Source organism: Parambassis ranga, chromosome 21 (assembly GCF_900634625.1).
Source record: "Parambassis ranga chromosome 21, fParRan2.1, whole genome shotgun sequence".
Taxonomy (NCBI): domain Eukaryota; kingdom Metazoa; phylum Chordata; class Actinopteri; family Ambassidae; genus Parambassis; species Parambassis ranga.
In genome coordinates, this window is record NC_041041.1 from 21994054 (window position 1) to 22014332 (window position 20279).

The following is a 20279-nucleotide window of genomic DNA, read 5'->3' on the forward strand; positions in this document are numbered from 1 at the left end:
TGACTGAATCCATGCCTTAGGCACACACAACATTTCCCATTAATGACAGAGGTGCCAAATACACTTCCCCAGCTTTAACACACTTACAATACAGTGTCTCCACCTTGTTTTTAAAGCATAGTTCCAGTAATCTACCTGGTACCAGATAAAAATCTACATACATATCTATCAGTATTGTATGTCAAACGTACAGTGTCCATTCAAATATGTATCTTTATCCCCATATACAAAATATTTTCTCAGCACCGCACAAAAAAGGCCAGAGCTGAACTCCTGCACCTTTTATAAGCCAGAGTCCTCTATCTGCAGGTCACAATTAACCCTCTCATTGCCACTTTTCACAACAATACACTCTCGCAGGAATTAGTGCATATCTGTGCGAGCCCGTCTAAAGGCAGCTCCTGTGGTAGTGGCTTCCAGGGGAATTGAAATTAATGAGTGTAATCAGAAGCAAACAGCAAGCCGGGCAAGGGCAATTAATACAAGCAAAGCGAGCAGAGCTGCTGGTCTGCTTGGCTAGGCATGGCTGGAGCTGAAGAGATGGAGGATTAAGATGCAACCACAGACAAACTCCACACAGCTTTTCCACACAGCAGATGTCCACACCGAGGGTAGGTGCTGGGAGCCTGGCATTGACACGCATCCACCAACCGGCCCCTTGGTCAGCCTGGCCCAATGCAAGCTGACAACCTCCTGGCAGCATTCAGATAACACCATCTTCTCTGTTTAGTGTGAGAGCCAGGGGAAGGAACAGGGGCCCCTGTGCTGCATACGAAAGGGACTCATTGCAAAGCTTCACAGTGAAGCTACTATGTGTGAAAGAGAGAGATAGAGGAACATAAAGAGATAAAGAGAGAGAGCAAGAGAAGGGGGGAGGGCATTGTGTGCTAGCTCAAGTACATCTCAATGTGAGGGACATTTGTGTTTGGCCGACATTGCCTCCATTTTTCTTTTTTTCTGATTGAAACATCCTTGAATCCAAACATTCCTTCTAGCATACATATATCCTTCAGTATAAATAAACATCACATGCAGCTGCCTTCAGAAACAGCTCTGCTTGTTGTTTTCTTTAATTGACGCTAAACGAGAGTGTCACCGCCCAGGATCTTTTCACTCAGCCATCTCTTTGTTGCCTTGAATGGCGTTCGCTCCCCTGATGGTTTCGCATTTCCACTGTTTACGTGAGATAATGATGCATGTGTAAGGATACACCACCAGGCTGAGAGAGGGGCCGATATAGACTGTGATGACTGCCTGGTCGCTCCAAAACAATTTGTTAAAACTGAACAATGATGTCAGTCATACACTCAGGGGATTGGAGTGGGGAGGGAAAGACTAAAGACAGTTAATTTCTTTAAAAACATTAAATAATAGTGATCTTTGCTTTAAGGGAAAATAAATAAATAAAATAAAAAAATAAACCCTCCTCAATAAAAGATGAAGTAATAGACACCATTGGCCCCATTTCCTCCTCCACACATTATGGTTGTTTCATTGCAGCTTTAGTGTAGGTCCCAGTTTATGAAACACTGCTGGGTTGGAGGGCAAACGCAACAAAATGACAAAACAACTTTGATTGAATTCTTCTCTAACATGTTTTGTCAGCAGAAGAAATATCATTGTGTATTGATTGATTCCTGTTCATAAATCCTGTTCTTTGTTGTGAGGAGAATATCGTGTTAAAGCACTCTCTGACACCTTCACTAGCGCAGATAAATTACTGACACTTCAATAACTTGTGAAATACGGGCTGTTGAGCTAATGAAAGCTAACAGTTTTAATGCGCCTCTCTTTTAGAACACCATTACTTTAATGGAGGACGATTCAGACTTGAGGAATTTACAGTTTTCCTCATGGATGTGGCCTGGTAACATCAGCTGACTCAGATTGCTCTTATGAAGTGATGAATTTCCTCAACAGTGTTAAAAGGGGTTTCTTCCTCCTTTAATGCACACGGATCAAAGTCTTATTTCTTTCTGGTGTAACTTGTCTGCCCTCTACTGGCCTCATGTTGTCATGTTGACTTACTACCTACATTTTGTTGGAAGTTAATTCTCTGCATTTAAAATAAGACTGTAAAGGAATAAATATTACTGTTAGTTGTGTCATTCTGAATTAAAACATAATAAACATGTGACGTCATGATACCTGGAAAAATGTCAATAGATCTGTAAAGCCATTAAATTGTCAGCAAGAAGTGACAAGTGTGAAATAAAGACATCTTTGATAACTAATGGGGGAGTGTTTGGAGTGCAAGCAAAATCCTCTCCATCAAAAGATAAAAAATGGATTTACAATTACAGCAGTTTCCATGGTTTATCACCCATAGGCTATTTCAAACGGCCATAGATCTAAGTTTTAGCATGTCTCTTTATGAGAAACACACTTCCCTATTAGAAGAAGGAAATCCAAAAAAAGAAAAAAGAAAAGCAAGAAAAGGAAAAGCGCTCTGGAGTCAAAACCATCACCAGACGCCACTGATGCGGTATTTTTGAGCCTGTGCGTCAGAGCTGCACCCGTGCCCAAACTGCTTATTAAAACGCAGAGAAGCCAAGTGCTATAAAGACAGAAGGCAAGCAGCTTGTTATTATTCTTTCTGAGAAGTGAACAGGCTGAGATCAATGGCTGCAGTGGTTTCCCCCTCACCACAACTATGGCCCTGTAAAGCACAAAGGGCCGTGCGGCTCCGACCCATACAGTCAGAGATATTAACCATTCCAGGGGCCTTTGAAAATGGCTGCCAAGAATAATTTCCCACATGTAACATTTCCCACCAAACCCACAGAATCCTACTGGTATACTCAGTGCCCCAACAGATACTGCATGCCCTGACTCAGTAGAACCAATGCAAAAGCAGATCCCTTTATAAATAAGGGGTGAAAAACATAGTGTGCAGCATATTAGTTAAAATGCTCGAAGATGCAGCTCGAGTGTGGCTAAAAACTATTAGTGTCATAAAGCTGCTATGTGGATAAATCCTTGTATTTCCAAAAATAATGGGAGTCTGTCCTGGCCTCTCATTGGTTAATGCTCAGCTGTTCTTCTGCATACTGGGGTTTTGTTGATGTAGAGGCAAACAACATGTCCTGCTTTCTTTGATGTTTCATTTACTCCCGGTATTAAAATGTGATCAGGATCACAACATGAGTGTTGACAAATCCATCCAATGTGCATACAGAGACTGGGAGGATATTGCTGTGACAATTAAGATAACATATAAACATTTTAATTTAAATGTCAATTGCTAAGACCCATTCAACTGGTTGTCAGTATCCAGATACAGATCATAAGTTAATATCATGAGAAGATGGGCATTGTACTCACCTTGGTCTTCTGGATATTACAGTTTTTTTTACAGCTAAGCACTTACCCATTCTTCAGATACTTTTTCTAAACTCTTAACACAGACACACATCGACAAAACATGGCCAAATGGTTCATTTTATTCTCAAAAACATATTTTGTGAAATATATATGTTTCGGTTTTACAGGTATTTGCATGCAAAACATGCAATCCACCGTTTTTACTAAAGCATTCCAGTAAAAACCAAATCAGTGTTTTTACTGTATACAACAGGACACACAGTAGAAAGATTGTTTATGATAGAACAGAAACAGTTTTATTGCTTATGAGTGACCCAAATATTAATGAAACATAAAAGAGCATTCTGAATACACACAAAAACCAGCACCAAAAAGGCTCAGGTGAAAGGGGGGAATCTTTATTTATTATCTCTATGATCCTGAGGGTTAGGCCACATGTTTTCATCAACATCCAAGGTGATAAACCTGAGATAAAGCCTCTTGGTATGACAGATCCATGCTTGGCAGTCTTCAACTGCAGTGTCCCTGCAGGCAGCATCCGTGGTCTGGTCATGTGATCTGGTCATGTGGCTGATGATCAAAAACTTTCCACCTGCAGAAAAAAAAACTTCTCTATGGGATTGAGAAAAGGTGAATAGGGTGGAAGGAAGAGACGGACCTGTCTTGGGTGGACTGTGAACCATGTGGTGATGACTTGAGAGTGATGGAAAGCCACATTGTCCCAGGTGATGACAAAGATCCTCATGCCCCTTCGATCCTGCTCTGGAACCAGGTGCTGGTGAAGGTCATTCAAAAAGGCAAGAAGGCGCTCGGTATTGTAGGGTCCGATCTGACAGTATTTCCAAGTGCTGCACACATTGTGATGTTTGCCCCTCTGTGTCCTGGCACTTCAGCTGTGGCCCTTTTACCTATAACGATCCGTCCTTGCAACACCTTTTGGACAGATTGAACCCTGCCCTTCTCTATGTAGATTTATAATCAGCATAAATCAGCTGTGTGTCAATTATTATGTTTGTTAATTATCAGCTTCTGTTTGAGCTGATATTGTTGCAGAGGTAGAGGTTTTATACTGCAGCTAAGGTTTGGAATATTGTTGTTTTTATATATTACTAACATTTGTAAATCAGACAAAAATGATCCATCATTTTGGTGGTGGGTCAGCTTATCTGTTAAGAAAATGTAAGCATTGTAGAAATGTGTTTACTGACTGCATACTGTGTGAAAACGACATGAAATTTGTGAATGGTATGGTGACAACAGACCAATGCTGTGCACATCGTATTAAAAGTTTTGAAAATGTGACACTTGTTTGGACAAATGCTTGTTAGCAACTGAAAAAAACTGTAAAGCCTTGTAGAGCAGATCAGGCAGTGGAGCCGGCTATCTCCATTCCTAACAGTAAAATCAGGAATCTTAGCTGTGTAGCATTGGGCTGGAATCATACATACATGTCTTATTCCATGAAAGATTCATCGCTGACTCAACAACACCTCCTTCCAGACCACAGGAAGTGAATTAGTATTTTTTTGTATCAGATGTCTGAACCACCAGTGAAATCGCCGTGTGGCAGGCTGCCTGCACCACTGGTTTTCCTTCAGTTCCTTAAATTAAATAATAATAAAGACAAGAGTATTAAACAGGTCTAATTAAATGGATAATTAATAAAACCCTGTCCAAAATCCAGCAATGACAAATTGATTCATCCTGAAAGCCAATGACAGAATTGCCAGGGTACTGCTGCCAGCACCTGCAGTGCCATTTCTTACTGATCATGTCTTTCCCCAGTGTGTAAATTTGCCCTTCTGCTGACTTGTGAGGACTGGAAATCACAATCATATTAAATGACAAATATTCACTACAGCACGGAACAGCTGGCTAAGGACTAGGGAACACAGCATCTGGTCTCAAAAGAAATAATTCTGAATCATGCTTGTTTGAACAGCCTTTCTTTCCATTGTGTTATTTTATGAATATAGTTAACATTTGATGGCCACTTGACATTGATGCTCCGATACAAGCTTCGAAGTCGAAGCAGCATTTATCTTGAACTACTGTTTCGAAGCTCACTTTGGTGCGGGAAAAACTACGTGACTGATGACGTCCCATTCGATACTGCTTCGTAACGCAAGACTGCTGAAACCGGTTCAGTCCAAAAACAGTGGAAAAACACATTGTTTCTCATTCAAATATTTGAATTACCATCCAAGCACACCTTCTCCCAACTACTGCAATGCATACATTTATAGAATCAACTGACCAACCAATTTATCAATCTTTACAAAATCATATGTACATCACAAACCCTGCTTTACTCATCACATACGTAAGCCATCTTTTTGCTGTCTCCTATTTCACCACCAGATGTAACTCAATGTAGTTCAATATCACTTCATTTCTTCATTTGCATTACTAGTTAACACCAATAATTAGACCAAAAAGTGTTTGAGCCAGATGCTTTATTCAACAAAATACTCATTTTTTAAGCGAAGAGAACAAAATGTAGAAACCACTGCTTTTATTTGAGCCTGAGCATTTAAATGTGTGACAACTGGCTTAAAGCTACTATGGCAACAATAATGCAGATATATTGCAAACACATCTGTCTAAATATTAGACAACCCCACCCAAATATTTCATAGGATATACACTTTGGTTGTTGACAATGACATGAATAAAAATTGACCTGACCGATCTCATGAAAGCAGAGAGGATATTTAGGATTTCAGTTGGCTCTTATTATATAACAGTATTTCTTTTGTTTGCAAGTAGTGCCATGCTTCTTATTAGAGCGCAAATATATTCAGGTGTCATTAGATATTTGTATATTATTTGGTACATATTTACAACATAACATTTTTTAGGGTGCCAAAACACAGGATACTGTATTGAGATGCAAACATGTTTACCTTGTGCTGACAGTATTGTTTAACATAAGTTAAGGAGGAGTTTGGTGAAACCAGTCAAGTTGCCAGATCCCAATATCTGACTTCAACTGCCACTGTGAATTGTTTAGTACTTAGCCAGACATCTCCTGGATGGAAAAAAGGCCTGTTATCTTGATTGTCATCAACTGCAGAGAAGCTGCAATTCACTTGAGTTGTAGCTCAATGCAGGTGCCGCAACCTCCGTCCCTCCCAGAGCATCCTGCCCTAAAATCTTCAGGTGAACCACCTTTATCTTCCAGCTGTTGTTCTCCAGTGGAGAGCGAATAAGGCCAAAGATTTGTTCAAAGATGCCTAAGCAGGCTGCGCCTCTGTGAATGGTTCCAGCCACAGCCACTCGCACCAAGCCATGGGAGGATGTCAGGGCTTTGAGACCACGAGGCTCCAAATTGGGATTAAAAAGGAGACGCTCCTCCTTGGTCATAGCCAAGAAGCGAAGACTGACAACTTCAGCACCCACAAACTCTTCCTTCTGTTCAGTGCCAGCTCTGAAAAAGACACATCTGATCAGAGTTCAATTGAACACAATCAGTCCTATCATAAATAATCTTGAATAATTTAAATAGTATTATGCACTTAATAGTTGTCTCACCTAGAGAGGAGGCATAGCTTTACATCTGGCCAGAAGTGTTGTGGTCCCCAGTCTTGCGCAGGCTGCCCCAGTGAAGGGTTCTGACTGTTCAAGAGCTGGAAAAACCACTGACAGAACTGTTGACCGAGGACCAGTGGGTCAAAGCCCTCCACATCCTTTGTGTCAGTGGATTCAGACAGCCTAGGCTCATCCACTTCTGCTTGAAGACTTCTGCCACCTACAGCCTTAATGGAATAATAGGTTTTTTGTCACACACTGCTTTACACTTCAGACTGAACAAAAGGTGTGATGTTCAATTTAGATTTGAACAATAAAAAACCTTTGAGTTCTAGTGTTTGAAATCTTAAAGAACATGTTAAATATTTACTATATTTTATGACAGGGAGCACCAAACATTATGCAACAACATGGGGTGAAATTTTATGAGCACAACCCAATTCTATTAATAGTCCAAAATATATATTGCTTTGGTACTTGTTTGTCCAGACATGCTGAAAATATGTATGCTATCATTGTGTTTCTCAGTCAAAAACTGTTTAGTACACACAGGCACACTCTTCTGTGTTCTCCACCGCCCTTCAGTCAAATCTAATTAAAGCATATGCCATTGTACCTGTAGTAACATCCAACCAGCCACTTTGCATATTGTGCTCATAGAGACAACAGTCTGTGTTTACAAGAACTCCCACATGTGCTGAAATATACAACTGTAAGCACCTTATTCCAAAATTACAGATTTGTAAGTTCTTAACATTTCCACTTACTTTTTTTTAGACTTCAATGTATCATCTATCTACGCAGCACATCCATTCTCCATGTAGTCTATCCATGTGTGAGGGCCTCCACCCGTTTTGTACTCACATTTACTGACGACCACAGCTCCAACGTCCGTCTCACCAGCTGGTGTTTCTCGCTGTCGGGGGGCATCACCACACCTTCCTGGGCTAGATACTTGAATATGAGGTCACGGTGAACCTTCTTTCTCTTCAGGAACTCCTCTGCATTTTTAGTGAAGGAGAGGATTGTTTCCGTAGCTTCTACAATGGATGGAAGTGTGAGACATTTTACTTTGCTACACAAACTTCAACGCGAGATTCCGGTTGTGATATCCATGGTGTCATACAAGGACACATTCTGCAAATTCATTCTTTCCCTAGCGTTAATAACTTGGCTAAACGCATTAGGCTGTTTTAAGCACCCTGGGATTCAAACATCCTCGTATCAGAGACTGGCCCCAGGTACAGACTGGTACGGACTGAAGCTTACCTGTGACGTTTTCCACGGCTATCATTTTATTTGTTACCGTTTCACAAAGTGACAGCAAGTCACTTTTTTTCATTGTGCCCAAGATCTTTAAGGCTCCTATCCGTTCTGTTTCTGAAAGCCCCGACATCTTCGCAAATCCGCCATTCGTGTCCTATTAGAAATGCGTCCGTGCAGGAACAACGTGTTACTGCAAACCGGTCCGGCCGAAGCGGTGGGCTGACTGCTGCTGTTCTGTAACTCGGGTTTTAAAATTGTGGCGAAATAATACACGCTTTGAAAAAGCTGACTCGATGATCCCAACTGGAACAATAATAATAAACTTTATATGTTTTATAAGGGTCGTAATGTACGTCTGCATTTCTAGTTGTGATAGCATGTAAGCCTAGGCCCTTATAAAGGCAGTATCCAAATAAAAGTTGTAAATCGTGGAAGGCGTTGAGTTTGGAGCATAAACTCCGATGCTGCAGTATTCAGGGCAAAAATAATCCATAAATAAATACAACCACAAAACGGACTGACCACTGATTTACATTCCCTCCTTCTGCCCACTGACAATGTTTATGTCAAGACCCGTCGCTTTGCTTTAAAAATCAATGTTTTGAATGCAGCACAAATAAACGGAAGCGCTGAACTGCCACAGTAGAAAAACATTTAATCACTATCTCGTTATAACGTCAAATGCTATCACGTTATAACGACATAATATCTGGTTATAACGACATAAGGTTTGACGTTATAACGTGATACGGTTTGACGTTATAACGAGATAATGATTAAATGTTTTTTCTGCTGTGGCAGTTCAGCGCTTCCGTACAAATACAAACAGCAACATTGCATTTTATTTATTTTTATTTGCATAAACAGGTTCGTCGTCCGATGCGAATAATTAATGCAATTACTTTCTTTAAAGAGCAGGTGTTAGTAAAGTTTATAGAGAGTATTTTATTCCTGCTTTGTCAAAATATCAGCCTGACGGAACTATACCATGTACAGACAGATGTTATTTTGATCAGCCTTTGCAGTCATGGTTTTATCATTTGCAGGTAGCCGCAACACAATTTTACGGTGCGCAAGTGAAGGCATCACAAGCTAGCAAACTTACATTACACCACAGCAGCTAGCCTGCGCAGTGCTGACCCACTGTTTATAAGCCTGTTAGCTGGCGTTACACGAACTGAATTACCATCATGTTTTAATTAGAGATATAAGAGGACCAGTTCTGCGATATAATATTGCACTGAAACCAGGGAGCCAAGCCCAGAAGGTAACGTACTGTTATTATTTGCTAATATATCCTGAGCTTGTTGTTCCATAGTTTAGCTTAGCCTGTGTGAGGTAAATGCTGTACCCACCCTGAAATAGTGTGACTTAAAAGCCGTTTAAGACTTTGAAATGTTGGTAGTTTTATTTGTTACCATATGCCGTTTACTTACCCCCTAATACAGTAAGTACCTTTTTAAAATTGCACATAACTTGCACAGACATTTAATGTCTCATTTAAAAATGCATCTGGTTGGATGTAATTAAAAAATTGAAGGGTTTTTTAAATCAAAGTACACATGAGTGTATAAACACAAGAGAACAGCTCTAAACCAAATAATACAAAATGATGTGTTTTTTTTTCATTTTCACTTTAACCCAAATAGATAGGACTTTGACTCGACCTGTTTACAAACTGTGAGGCCACTTAATCAAACCAGCAACATGATATGTGGTCATTCCATGTGAAATCATCCAGTGGTGTTTTTTTGTTGTTGTTTTTAAACACCAATATGAACTGAGAGTAATTAACAAAAGATATTGTGGGGCAGCTGATTCTTTGGAAAAATGCATAGAGTCATTGTGAGGTTTTGATGAAAATACTACCTGTGGTATTTGTTTGCAAGACATAAATATACTGGTGGTATTTTTGGTAGAGACATATCACCACTATAATTGTACCAAAAATCAACTCTCCGTCCTGCATAACTACAGACCAGTGATGCATAAAAGAAGGACACATTTTACGCTTACTGGTTTTCAGCCATTTTTAGGCATTGATCATGACTAAACTATTTGAGATAGGACAAATGTGATTACATTTTCTGATTCTATGGGAAAAGTTAATCCTATGCAGCAAACACCAGATTCCTACATGCAACAGAGGCCATGCAGCAAAAGCTTAAACTTGGCTGAAAGCAAATTGACCAAAAACTAAGAAAAATAACTGAAAATTCAAGAGTGTAATTTGCAAATGGTTACAGACCTAAAACTCTGGATTTTTCCATAATATTGATAGATGTACATCAGTGATTTTTTTGAAAAATATCTGAGGGGGTCATCCGGCTGATGTGCCTGAAGCTGGATGATTTGACACGGAATGACCCTATTGTGCTGTCAGATGGAATGAGGAGTGGTGTCATTGTCTAACTTCGTGCAAAGCAGTCTGTTTCACATGAAATGTTCATCACACTGGTCTGTTTTCTGTTTACTGGCATAATAGTGAAGTCACAAAAACACCATACTTGTACAACATATATAGTATGTGTTCACACATCCATATTCCATCTTGAAAAGGTGAATTGAAAAAAAGAACTCTTAAAGCTTGTCAGTATGCTTCATGTATGTTGGATACGTTTTACACAGAGAAACACAGTTTTTTTGTGAAGTTTTTCGCATGTGGCTCTCTTGTCTGTCCATTATTCCTGTAGATGTGGGAGTGTGAGAGCAGCACTCTAGGCCGTGTAACAGTGTACTCCATCCAGGGCTGCCCACACTGCATTCAGGCTAAGGCCACCCTCCGGCAGCTGGGAGTACCAGTGTGTGATGTGGATATCGGTATCCATTCTGAGCTGAGAGCGAAGGTGAAGGAGCTGACAGGACGCAGCACAGTGCCTCAGATCTTCTTTAACAATGTTCACGTTGGGGGGAACGATGACCTGCAAAAACTGGTGAGAAGGAGATGAAACTCATCAAGATGCCACATACTTTTGACCAGGGAGCTTACTGTATTTGCGTACGTGATCTGTTTCACCATCTTAGGATCCTGCAGAGCTCCGGAGGTTGGTGACTCTGGTTAGAGAAGAGCCTCTTCCAGCAGATGCTCTACCACTACCAGAGAAGAACCAGCCAGACGATACAGCTGAAGAGACTGATAGAGGTAAGGGATTTATAGTGTGGTTTAGAGACAGGCCCTGTCTCAGATTTTGGTTTGCTGGCTTTGTAATAGGTTGCGATGGAACAAGCATTGTTAATGTGGAATTCTGTCTCCTTTGAAATGAAATTAGGAATTCAAAGGAAAACACTGACAGGAAAACAGCTGGAGTTGACTTTTGCTTAGTCATCTTTGTTTGAGGATAAGCACAAGATGATAAGTACCATAGTTATAAAGAGGTGTTGGCTGATGTGGATGTGATGGTATGTTGAGTTAGCAGCAGGTGTGTGTGTGCCAAAACAGACAGTTGTTTGTCCAGCAGCACCAGAATGTCCCTTCATTATAAATTATTCTCAAGCTGAATTCTTTTCACAGGAGTTAATACAGTAAACAGCTATTGGTAGCAGTGATCTATTTGTAGTTCATTCTCATTCTTACTGTTTATGATACAACTTTGGATGTAATATCAGACACGCTTCGACTATGTAACCTAATCCAGTGTTTCCCAACCTTTTTTGAGCCACAACATTTTACATGTAAAAAAATCCCACGGCACACCTACTTTACACTTCTCTGCCCTCTGTATCGCACACAGCGGAGCTGAGCCGATACGTGCACATACAGACACAGACACACACACACACTGACTGCACTGAGTTAAAGTAGCGGCCGTGCAGACCAACATAATGGCCGTCACTATACGTTACTGGCATAGACGAACAAAGATAAATTATTTACCGTGAATGAATAATAATTATTGGACAAATTAGGTGGAATTGAATAATTTTCCTCGGCACAACTCTAACAGCACACCAGTTGGGAAACGCTGACCTAATCTTTGTGCATTGAGAAACAATCAGTGAAAGGTCATGGATTATCTATTGTACCTGACCTGCTTGAATGAGTTTTAGATTTAAGCATTATAACTTAATGACATGTATGCATTTGTTCCCAAAAATATGAGAGTACAAAAAAATTTGAATCATTTAAATACCATATCTTTGGTCTTTCAAGAAAATACAGCATCACTATACACATTGATTTAAACAGCTGCCCATATTTGTCTTAGAATTTGTCATACATTGTATTTCCTTCCCATTAAACAGTGTTTGTACTCTAGGTTTGAAAATGTGTTTTTCTGTGCACTTCTTTGTATGTGTGTGGCTTGGGCTGTCTCTGACAGATTTTAAGTGTGAGAGAGATGAGTTGGCAGACCTGGTAGAGGACCTCAAACATGGCAGTGTGATTGGCAGCCATAGGAGGGGACTGACTGTTTACAAAAAGAGCTTCTCAGGCAATCAGCTGGTTGACTGGCTGCAAAAAGAGAGGGGAATGGGTAAGTAGGGCTGTAGATTCTTTCTGTTGTGAAGTACAACGCATAGTTAGGCTCTTTCAACACTGCTAACAAAGCGTCCGTTTATCGCCTACAACTGGTACAAAACGCTGCTGCTCGCATGCTAACAAACAGTCGTAGGCATGATCACAGAACACCTGTCCTATACTCTCTCCACTGGCTCCCCGTGAAGTTTGATTTTAAATTTTTGCTGTTTGTTTTAATGCTGTTAAAGGTCTTGCACCATCTCATTTATTTAAAATTTTAAACATTTACCAACCAAGCAGGGTGTTACGCTTTTACAGGTCCCTCGGTCTAGGTGCAAACAGTGGGGCGATCGCTCTTTTGCAGTGGCAGGTCCTAAACTCTGGATTAGCCTACGGACCTGCCACTGTTTAAATTTAAATTTAAAACTTAAGACCCACCTATTCAGGATTGCTTTTAATACATCACCGTGACCCTTTTTATATGTTTTTTTGTGTCTTATTGGTATTCTTTTATTTGTTATTACGGTATTTTTTTTACATTCTTTTTTTTTATTTTGTTTTTTGTGTAAAGCATTTTGGGCAATCTCTGGTTGTAGTAAGGCGTTTTATAAATAAAGGTTGATTGATTGATTGACTGTGACTGTGTGTGTGCCAGCCAGGGCTGAGGCTTGTCATACAGCCCAAGCAATGTTGCAGAAGAAGTACATGGTCATTGTGCAGGGAGGTGGGCAGCAGGATGGCAGTTTTGATGAAGGAAAAGACACAATGAACACACTGTACAGGCTACTGGAAGATGACCCTCATTCAGCTCTCAACGCAGGACAGACTGCAGCCTGCACTGCCATACAGGGTAGGTCAGGACTGGAGCGAGCTTTGAGTATTCCAGTGTCACACTGAGTACGCTCTCTAACCCCTGTCCTTTTCTTGGCTGCTGGCTGGTATATGGTCTTTTGGTATCGTTTGGTGTTGCTGAGTTTCTTTATTAAATCGGTGAAATTGTGCTAATGCGCACTACACTAATAGCTGTAGAAATCGTGGATGGTATATCTGATAATGGCCTCTCAAAATTATACCATTAAATCAGTGACTTGCACCTACTACTTGATGTAGCTTGATTTAAGTTTATTTGTTACCTTATAACAAATACTAATAATGTGTAGTATTACTTTAGCAGAGATGTTAAATTACTTTTGGATTATTAGATAGAGATAAGTATACAAACTGTACACTGCTCAAAAAAATAAAGGGAACACTAAAATAACACCTCCAAGATCTCAATAAATGAAATATTCCAATTGAAAATCTTCATTCATTACACAGTGAAATATGTTGAGAACAAAATACATAAAAATGATCAATGTAAATCACAATTATTATCCCATTGAGGTCTGGACTTGGAACCATACTCAAAATAAAAGTGTAAAATCACATAACAGGCTGATCCAACTTCCTCAAGACAAGTCAAAATGAGGCTCAGTAGTGTGTGTGGCCTCCACGTGCCTGTATGACCCCCCTACAACTCCTGGGCATGTTCCAGATGAGGTGGTGGATGTTCTCCTGAGGGATCTCCTCCCAGACCTGGATTTAAGCATCAGTCATCTCCTGGACAGTCTGTGGTGCAACGTGGTGTTGGTGGATGGAGCGAGACATGATGTCCCAGATGTGCTCGATTGGATTCAGGTCTGGGGAAGAGGCAGGCCATCCTGATAGGCTGCACTACCTGAGCAGCTGCTGTGGGTTGTTGACACCGCCTCATGCTACCTCTAGGGGTGAGAGCACTGACAAAATGCAAAAGTGATCAAACATCAGGCAGAAAGGATGAGAGCAGAGAAATGGTCTGTGGTCAGCACCTGCAGAACCTCTCCTTTATAGGGCTGTCTTGATAACTGCCTCTCATTTCCACCTGTTGTCTGTTCCATTTGCACAACAGCAGCTGAAACTGATTCACAATCAGTGTTGATCCTAACTGGACAGGCTGATTTCACAGAGGTGTGACTGACCTGGAGTTACATTGTGTTGTTTAGGCGTTCCCTTTATTTTTTATTTTATTTTATTTATTGTTTTTGTAGGTTTAGTTCAGAAGTATGGTATTGGCCTGAAAATAAATCAGTATACTATTCAAGCCTTATTTCGAAACATTGCTCTGCTAGTGCTGTGGGTTTGGTGTTAACAGATTAATATGTGGTTGGTTTTAATTTATTCTCAAATGTTTCTTCTGTGGTGGTTGCTCTGTTTATTGCTTAATGTTGCACACAGCCTGATGACTAACAAACACAAATGCTGTTTTTGCTGTGCTTGGACATTTCTGTGTATAAATCTGCCTAGCCCTTCTCATCAGTATTTCCTTTTAATGGTTTTTCTCTGACTTCACTAGTCTACAGCTGAACATGCACGTGTTTGTCTTATCATACTGCCCAATAAGGACTTTGGCTCAAAACAAAATGATGATTGATGTGACCAATACATGAAAAATGTTTCTTCAAATTTTGTCCATTGGGGCTTGACATTAATGGTTGCCTGCTTAGCCGGGGCCAGTAAACTTGTTAGTAAGTAAAATTGCAGTTCATCCTGTGGCTTCTAGGGGCAGCCTCCTTATCTCCATTCAAGCTCTAACTCTTTGCCTGTTATGGATATTAGCTTAGGATATTAGGATGTCATGTTGATGCTGCCACCCACAAGGACTCAAAACAGCGTTTCAGAAACTTATGGTGGATGTATACCCGATAATCAAACATTTCATAAATTTAAGTAGTGACCCTGCCATTGTGTTTCTTTCATTAATGCTTACATGTTTTTTACTGCATTTATATAATAAGCACAAACTTTTCATTTTCCATTTCAGGCAGCAAATTTGGCATCTTAACCACATGGCTTGATGTCAAGCCCTGCCTATGCATCCATCAAATATGCACCACACTAAGCTCTCTCTCTCTGTCTCTCTGTCTCCACCAGCTGCTGAGCTTTCATTGCTTTTACGGGAGATGATTCTGAAACTGTTCTCGGAGCATCTCTCTGCCGATGGCAAGGTAATGTCTTCACTGACACCAGACTTGTGGGTCACAGTGTTGTCTCTCTGCACGTGGCTGTTGTGTAACCACATTGTTTGTATAGACTGGCGTGGTCTGCATGTCTGCATCAGGAAGTCTGTCTGTTGAGTTTATATATTTTGTGATCATTTCTGTGGTTACTTCTGTCGGTGCATTATGCGGATAAAAGAAGTGGACACGCTCTGTGTTTCAGTCTGTGGACTACAAAGGCATGTCAGTGAACCCTGCGTTTGAGCGATACTGTGAACTAGCCATTCAGCTGCAGAGGGTGGAGCTGCTATCACTGAGCCGGGAGGAGAAGCTGGCTTTCTTCATCAACATCTACAATGCCTTAGTCATCCATGGGTACCTACGCCTTGGGGCCCCCACCAACATGTGGCAAAGATACAGAGTAGGATTACACAGCTGCATGGTTACACTCTGCTATTCTCTTTTATATTGTTTCCCCAAAACCACTGAATCATTATCATCAGCAAGCTTGTTTCTGTTATTGTAGGACATTAAAGGTAGGGTAGGAGATTTCCTTCTGATGCACTTTTTGTTAAATTAGTGTAACTTCTCTTTACAATCCGATAGCAACTGATTAGCTCGGCAGTTTCACTTTAAAACGAAGAATATGAATCATCTGTGGAAGCTATAAAACACTAAAAACATCAGCCAATCCTACGAGGCGCCCCTGCGCAGAGTATTGGCTGGTTGTCACTCTCTTCCTGCTCTGCGTGCACCAGAGAGGTACGTGCATGATGGCCGAAGTCACAGACTGGTTGGGAGGCGTGGCTTCGGGGTGAGCTCTGAGAGAACGGGGCGTGTGTTTACTTTTAAAATCTGGCTGACTCTCACTGAGTTTTCAAAATCTCCTACCCTACCTTTAACACTGAAACACTAAGTACATTTGTTTGCACAATAAACCACATGGCATGTCATATGACCTTTTTTATTATATTTATCTATCAAACAATGATTGATGACATTACCTTAAAAATGTTTTGCCGTGTTTTGTAGTTCTTCAATTATGTGAGCTACCTGATTGGAGGAGAAGTATTCACATTGCAGGACATTGAGAACGGTGTTCTTAGAGGCAACAGAAAAGGTGTTGCACAGCTTCGAAGGCCCTTCTCCAAAACAGACCCACGTCTCCAAGTATTCACACATTCTATTATTTCACACTTGAGTCACTGTCACCTCAGTATTCTTTGGAGTAACTAAATGTCATTGCACATGACATCCACTAGATGGCACTTCCAGATGCTGAGCCCCTCATTCACTTTGCCTTGAACTGTGGTGCAAAGGGCTGTCCACCAATTAAAACGTACACCCCACAGGTAAAGGATTCCAGTTTGACCCTAATGCTGTACTGTGTTCTGTAACACTTTGTAAGTGAATGGTCAGACATAAATTCAGATGTCCTTTATCCTCTCAGGACATTGACACCCAGCTCCGCACAGCAGCTGAGGCCTTCTTGGAGAATGATGACGGCTGTGTCATAGATTCTGGAAAGAGAGAAGTGCGGCTGAGTCAGATATTCAAATGGTACAAGGCTGACTTTGGAGGCACTGATGAGAAGGTAGAGTCTAGCTGCCGTATAAAGACTGAATCTTTGTATGTGGTTAAAATAATGTTATCAACCCACCCTCTCATCTTTCTCGCAGTTGCTAAATTGGGTGCTGGAGCACATGGGTGACTCTCCGAAGAAGACCAGCCTGCAGGGCATTCTTTCTGCTGGGAAAACCAAAGTCAGCTTCCTCCCTTATGACTGGAGCTCCAACAGCTTCCATTGAGCATGCATGCAAACTAATGCACAGCTACTGTATGTGCTATGCCCTCTTTCTATAAAGGTTGGTGATGGATTGTGTACCAAACCATGACTCCAGTCACAATTATAAGGGACACGTTTGCACTGTGTCATCAAATCATACTGCTCTTGTAAGCTCATTCTAGCTTATATCCAGGATTGGTGATTTTTATTCAATGGCCACTGTTTGTCATATTCTTAAAAATGGCCTTTACATCCAACAGCAAAAAATAACATGCGCTCTGAAAAAAGGACAGAAACAGATGTGTCATTTGTTGTTGCTGTAACCTAGTAAAAATGACCACCAAGAGGAACCGCAAGGCACTTACTAATTGGTTTCCGTGACCAATAACCACCAACAATGTCTCTGGGTGTGCCCCTGCCATGCACCAGCCTGGCCTAAACACATTGTCCCGTTAATCCTAACCCTTGTTGACAATTTTAGCTTGATGGAGCCCTGATGAGATTGCCATATCAAACCTCTTCACAAATCCATTCCTTCATGTGTAGCAGACTACAACAGACGTCACAAAACTGGCCCATCATTTTAATATATTTTAGCCACAGGTTAATGTTTGATTGTACAAAGAAAGATGGCAATAGCTGCAGTTTAAACGTAGAGTTGATGCATGTTATGCTAGGTTGCCCGAGCAGGTTCTGATGCTCCAGATGAAGAAATACTTTGCACTAATGGGATCTGTCCCAGTGTGATTCACATTTAAAAAGAACAGCTACTGTGTATGCTTGTTTTGAACATACAGTCAGAGAGATGCTCAGACTTTTTCAGGTCTAGATTATTTTTTATTCTTCTCCAGAAGTAATTTTATTCTTCCCCTCTGCATATGAGCCTACTTGGCTGCTAAACTCTTTGTGATCCAGGTCTTCCGTTGTAAATTGGAAAAGTGCTATCACTGTGTAGTACACATGTATATATTGAAACTACACACCTTTGGGATGCACTTTAACACTTAATTAACATGTTTATTGCCAACTTTGAATGCTCGAGAAGTTTTTGTACTTTTTCCACAAGTCAAATCTTCACTGTTGGTCCATCTGTTAACAATGCTGCGTTTACCCAGCTTTTTATTCCAGCATGTCAGCAGAGGCTGAATACATCTCATGGGACATTGATACACATATATATAACAGTTCATTTTAAGAGTTTGTAGCTTTTCAGCATGTTGTAGTCCTCACTTCTAAAGAATTTTAAATCAACATTTGGCTTTTGTTTTCCTGGCCTTAAATGTTAAGGTGATTATTTTCAAACATGGTTCATTGTCCCATCATTATACAGTATATCATGTGGGGTGTTTTCATAATGTATCTCAGGTTATACCAAACTAAACAGTCTCCAGGTTATTAGATGTCATCAAAGCACAGTTTATGCTGCATGTTTAGTCTTACCAGCTCATTGTGTGAATTTTGTAATTGTTTATGTGCTCACATCTTGCACATTATGTCATACTGTTACTACTGTTTTTATTTTCTTTGACTTTTTCTTTTTTAAAGCTGCAAGCAACACCAAAGCAAAAAAACAGCATGTGTCAGAGTTGGTTGCTGCATGAGATACTGAATCTTTCCAATCTTGAATACAGGCTTGTTGAAGACTGTACTGCTTAGTTTCCAGCCTGTATGCTTAGCCATAAGAAAACATGGCCTGAATGGTCATTTAGACTATCAGAATACAAATCCACATTTGGTAAAGTCAGTCATAACAAAACTGAGCATAGGTCTAACTTTTTCTTCTTTCATTCTGCACCTTTGTCTTTAGTACACATAATGGAAGTTAGGAATGTAATTATGGTTCTGTAAATCCCTGGATGTCTGTAGTGGCAGTAAAGAAAGTTAAATACCACATGGTAGATGATGCAAGGCCTCCACTTTCAAGGTCAGTCTCCAGCATGAGAACCAATCTACCACAGAATTCTTCCTGTTCAGGAGGTGCATTGCTCTCAGGGAAGCTAACTGGGATCCATGTCCACAGCCTCTGGGTTTCCTTCAGTAACCCCTGCCACCAGATCCACCAAAAAGGCGGGGCCACAGGTGCTAGTCAAAAAAACAAATCACCTGGGGAGTTGGGGGTGTGGCGGGGCCTGCCCCTGTGCTTTATGCTTCTTTTTGCCTTTATAGGTCTCGGGCTCACCTAGCCTCGCTGTTTTTATTCTTGATGTTTGTGGAAATCAGAATTTTTGGGGGAAGCTCATCTGCAATCAGTCGGTTTTACACCAGGCACAGTCTGCCCTCTCTCTCAAGGCAGCAAAAAGCTAGTTAATGCATGGATGGGTAAGGGGTTCTCTAAGGTACCTGACACCCAGGGCAAAGTTCATGTTTGTGCTCCACCTGCAGTTGAGCCCCAGAAGAAGTGCACAGTAGCATTGTGAAATCCCAAAAAAGTATCAAGCGAGCTCCAGCAGAGTTCATGTGCAAATGTAATCAAAAGACTAAACTATCCAACTATCCAAAAGGCCACACGTCAGCTACCATGTGATATTTGTAATGAGTATGCATATACCTATGCTTTTGTTTGAGCTCTTGGCCTGTATGGAGCAGACATGTCCACTTTCTTTACTGTCATTGGTGGTCAGGAAAGAATCAAACAGAACTCCACTGTTGAGTGACAGTAAATAGCACAGACATCTAGTAGTAGTCCATAACAAAAGGAATTAACCGATGGTCCTTGTGTATTTTTTTTTCTTAAAAGACCTCATTTATCAGGAAAATGTGATGCAAAAACTTTTTTTAATCTAGTAATTATATTGTAATTGTTTTCCTCATTTCTGGGGTTAACACTGAAGCAATGTGTAAATAACTAGTAAATATGCAATGCTACAATAAAAGTTATGAACTAACTCTGCTTTCTCTT

At 40.6% G+C, this 20279-nt stretch overlaps 2 protein-coding genes across 3 annotated transcripts; one reads left to right on the forward strand and one right to left on the reverse strand.

The window, feature by feature from the left end:
- Positions 1-5703: 5703 nt before the first annotated feature.
- c21h3orf38 (chromosome 21 C3orf38 homolog) lies at positions 5704-8284 on the reverse strand. Its single transcript, XM_028393638.1, has 4 exons — positions 8125-8284; positions 7720-7895; positions 6859-7082; positions 5704-6754 (listed from the first exon to the last, which is right to left on the reverse strand). Exons 1-4 carry the CDS (start codon positions 8249-8251, stop codon positions 6391-6393), a joined length of 891 nt encoding a protein of 296 aa, XP_028249439.1. The 5' UTR covers positions 8252-8284; the 3' UTR covers positions 5704-6390.
- A 939-nt stretch (positions 8285-9223) lies between these two features.
- LOC114426538 (uncharacterized) lies at positions 9224-20265 on the forward strand. Of its 2 annotated transcripts, XM_028394017.1 has the most exons (11): positions 9224-9388; positions 10815-11054; positions 11146-11263; positions 12441-12593; positions 13233-13427; positions 15530-15603; positions 15818-16015; positions 16627-16764; positions 16857-16946; positions 17045-17188; positions 17274-20265. In XM_028394017.1, the coding sequence occupies exons 2-11, from the start codon at positions 10815-10817 to the stop codon at positions 17400-17402; spliced, it is 1479 nt and encodes a 492-aa protein (XP_028249818.1). In that variant the 5' UTR covers positions 9224-9388; the 3' UTR covers positions 17403-20265. The 2 variants fall into 2 exon arrangements, with proteins under 2 accessions (XP_028249818.1, XP_028249819.1); XM_028394018.1 differs by lacking the exons at positions 12441-12593; positions 13233-13427.
- The last annotated feature ends 14 nt before the right edge of the window (positions 20266-20279 follow it).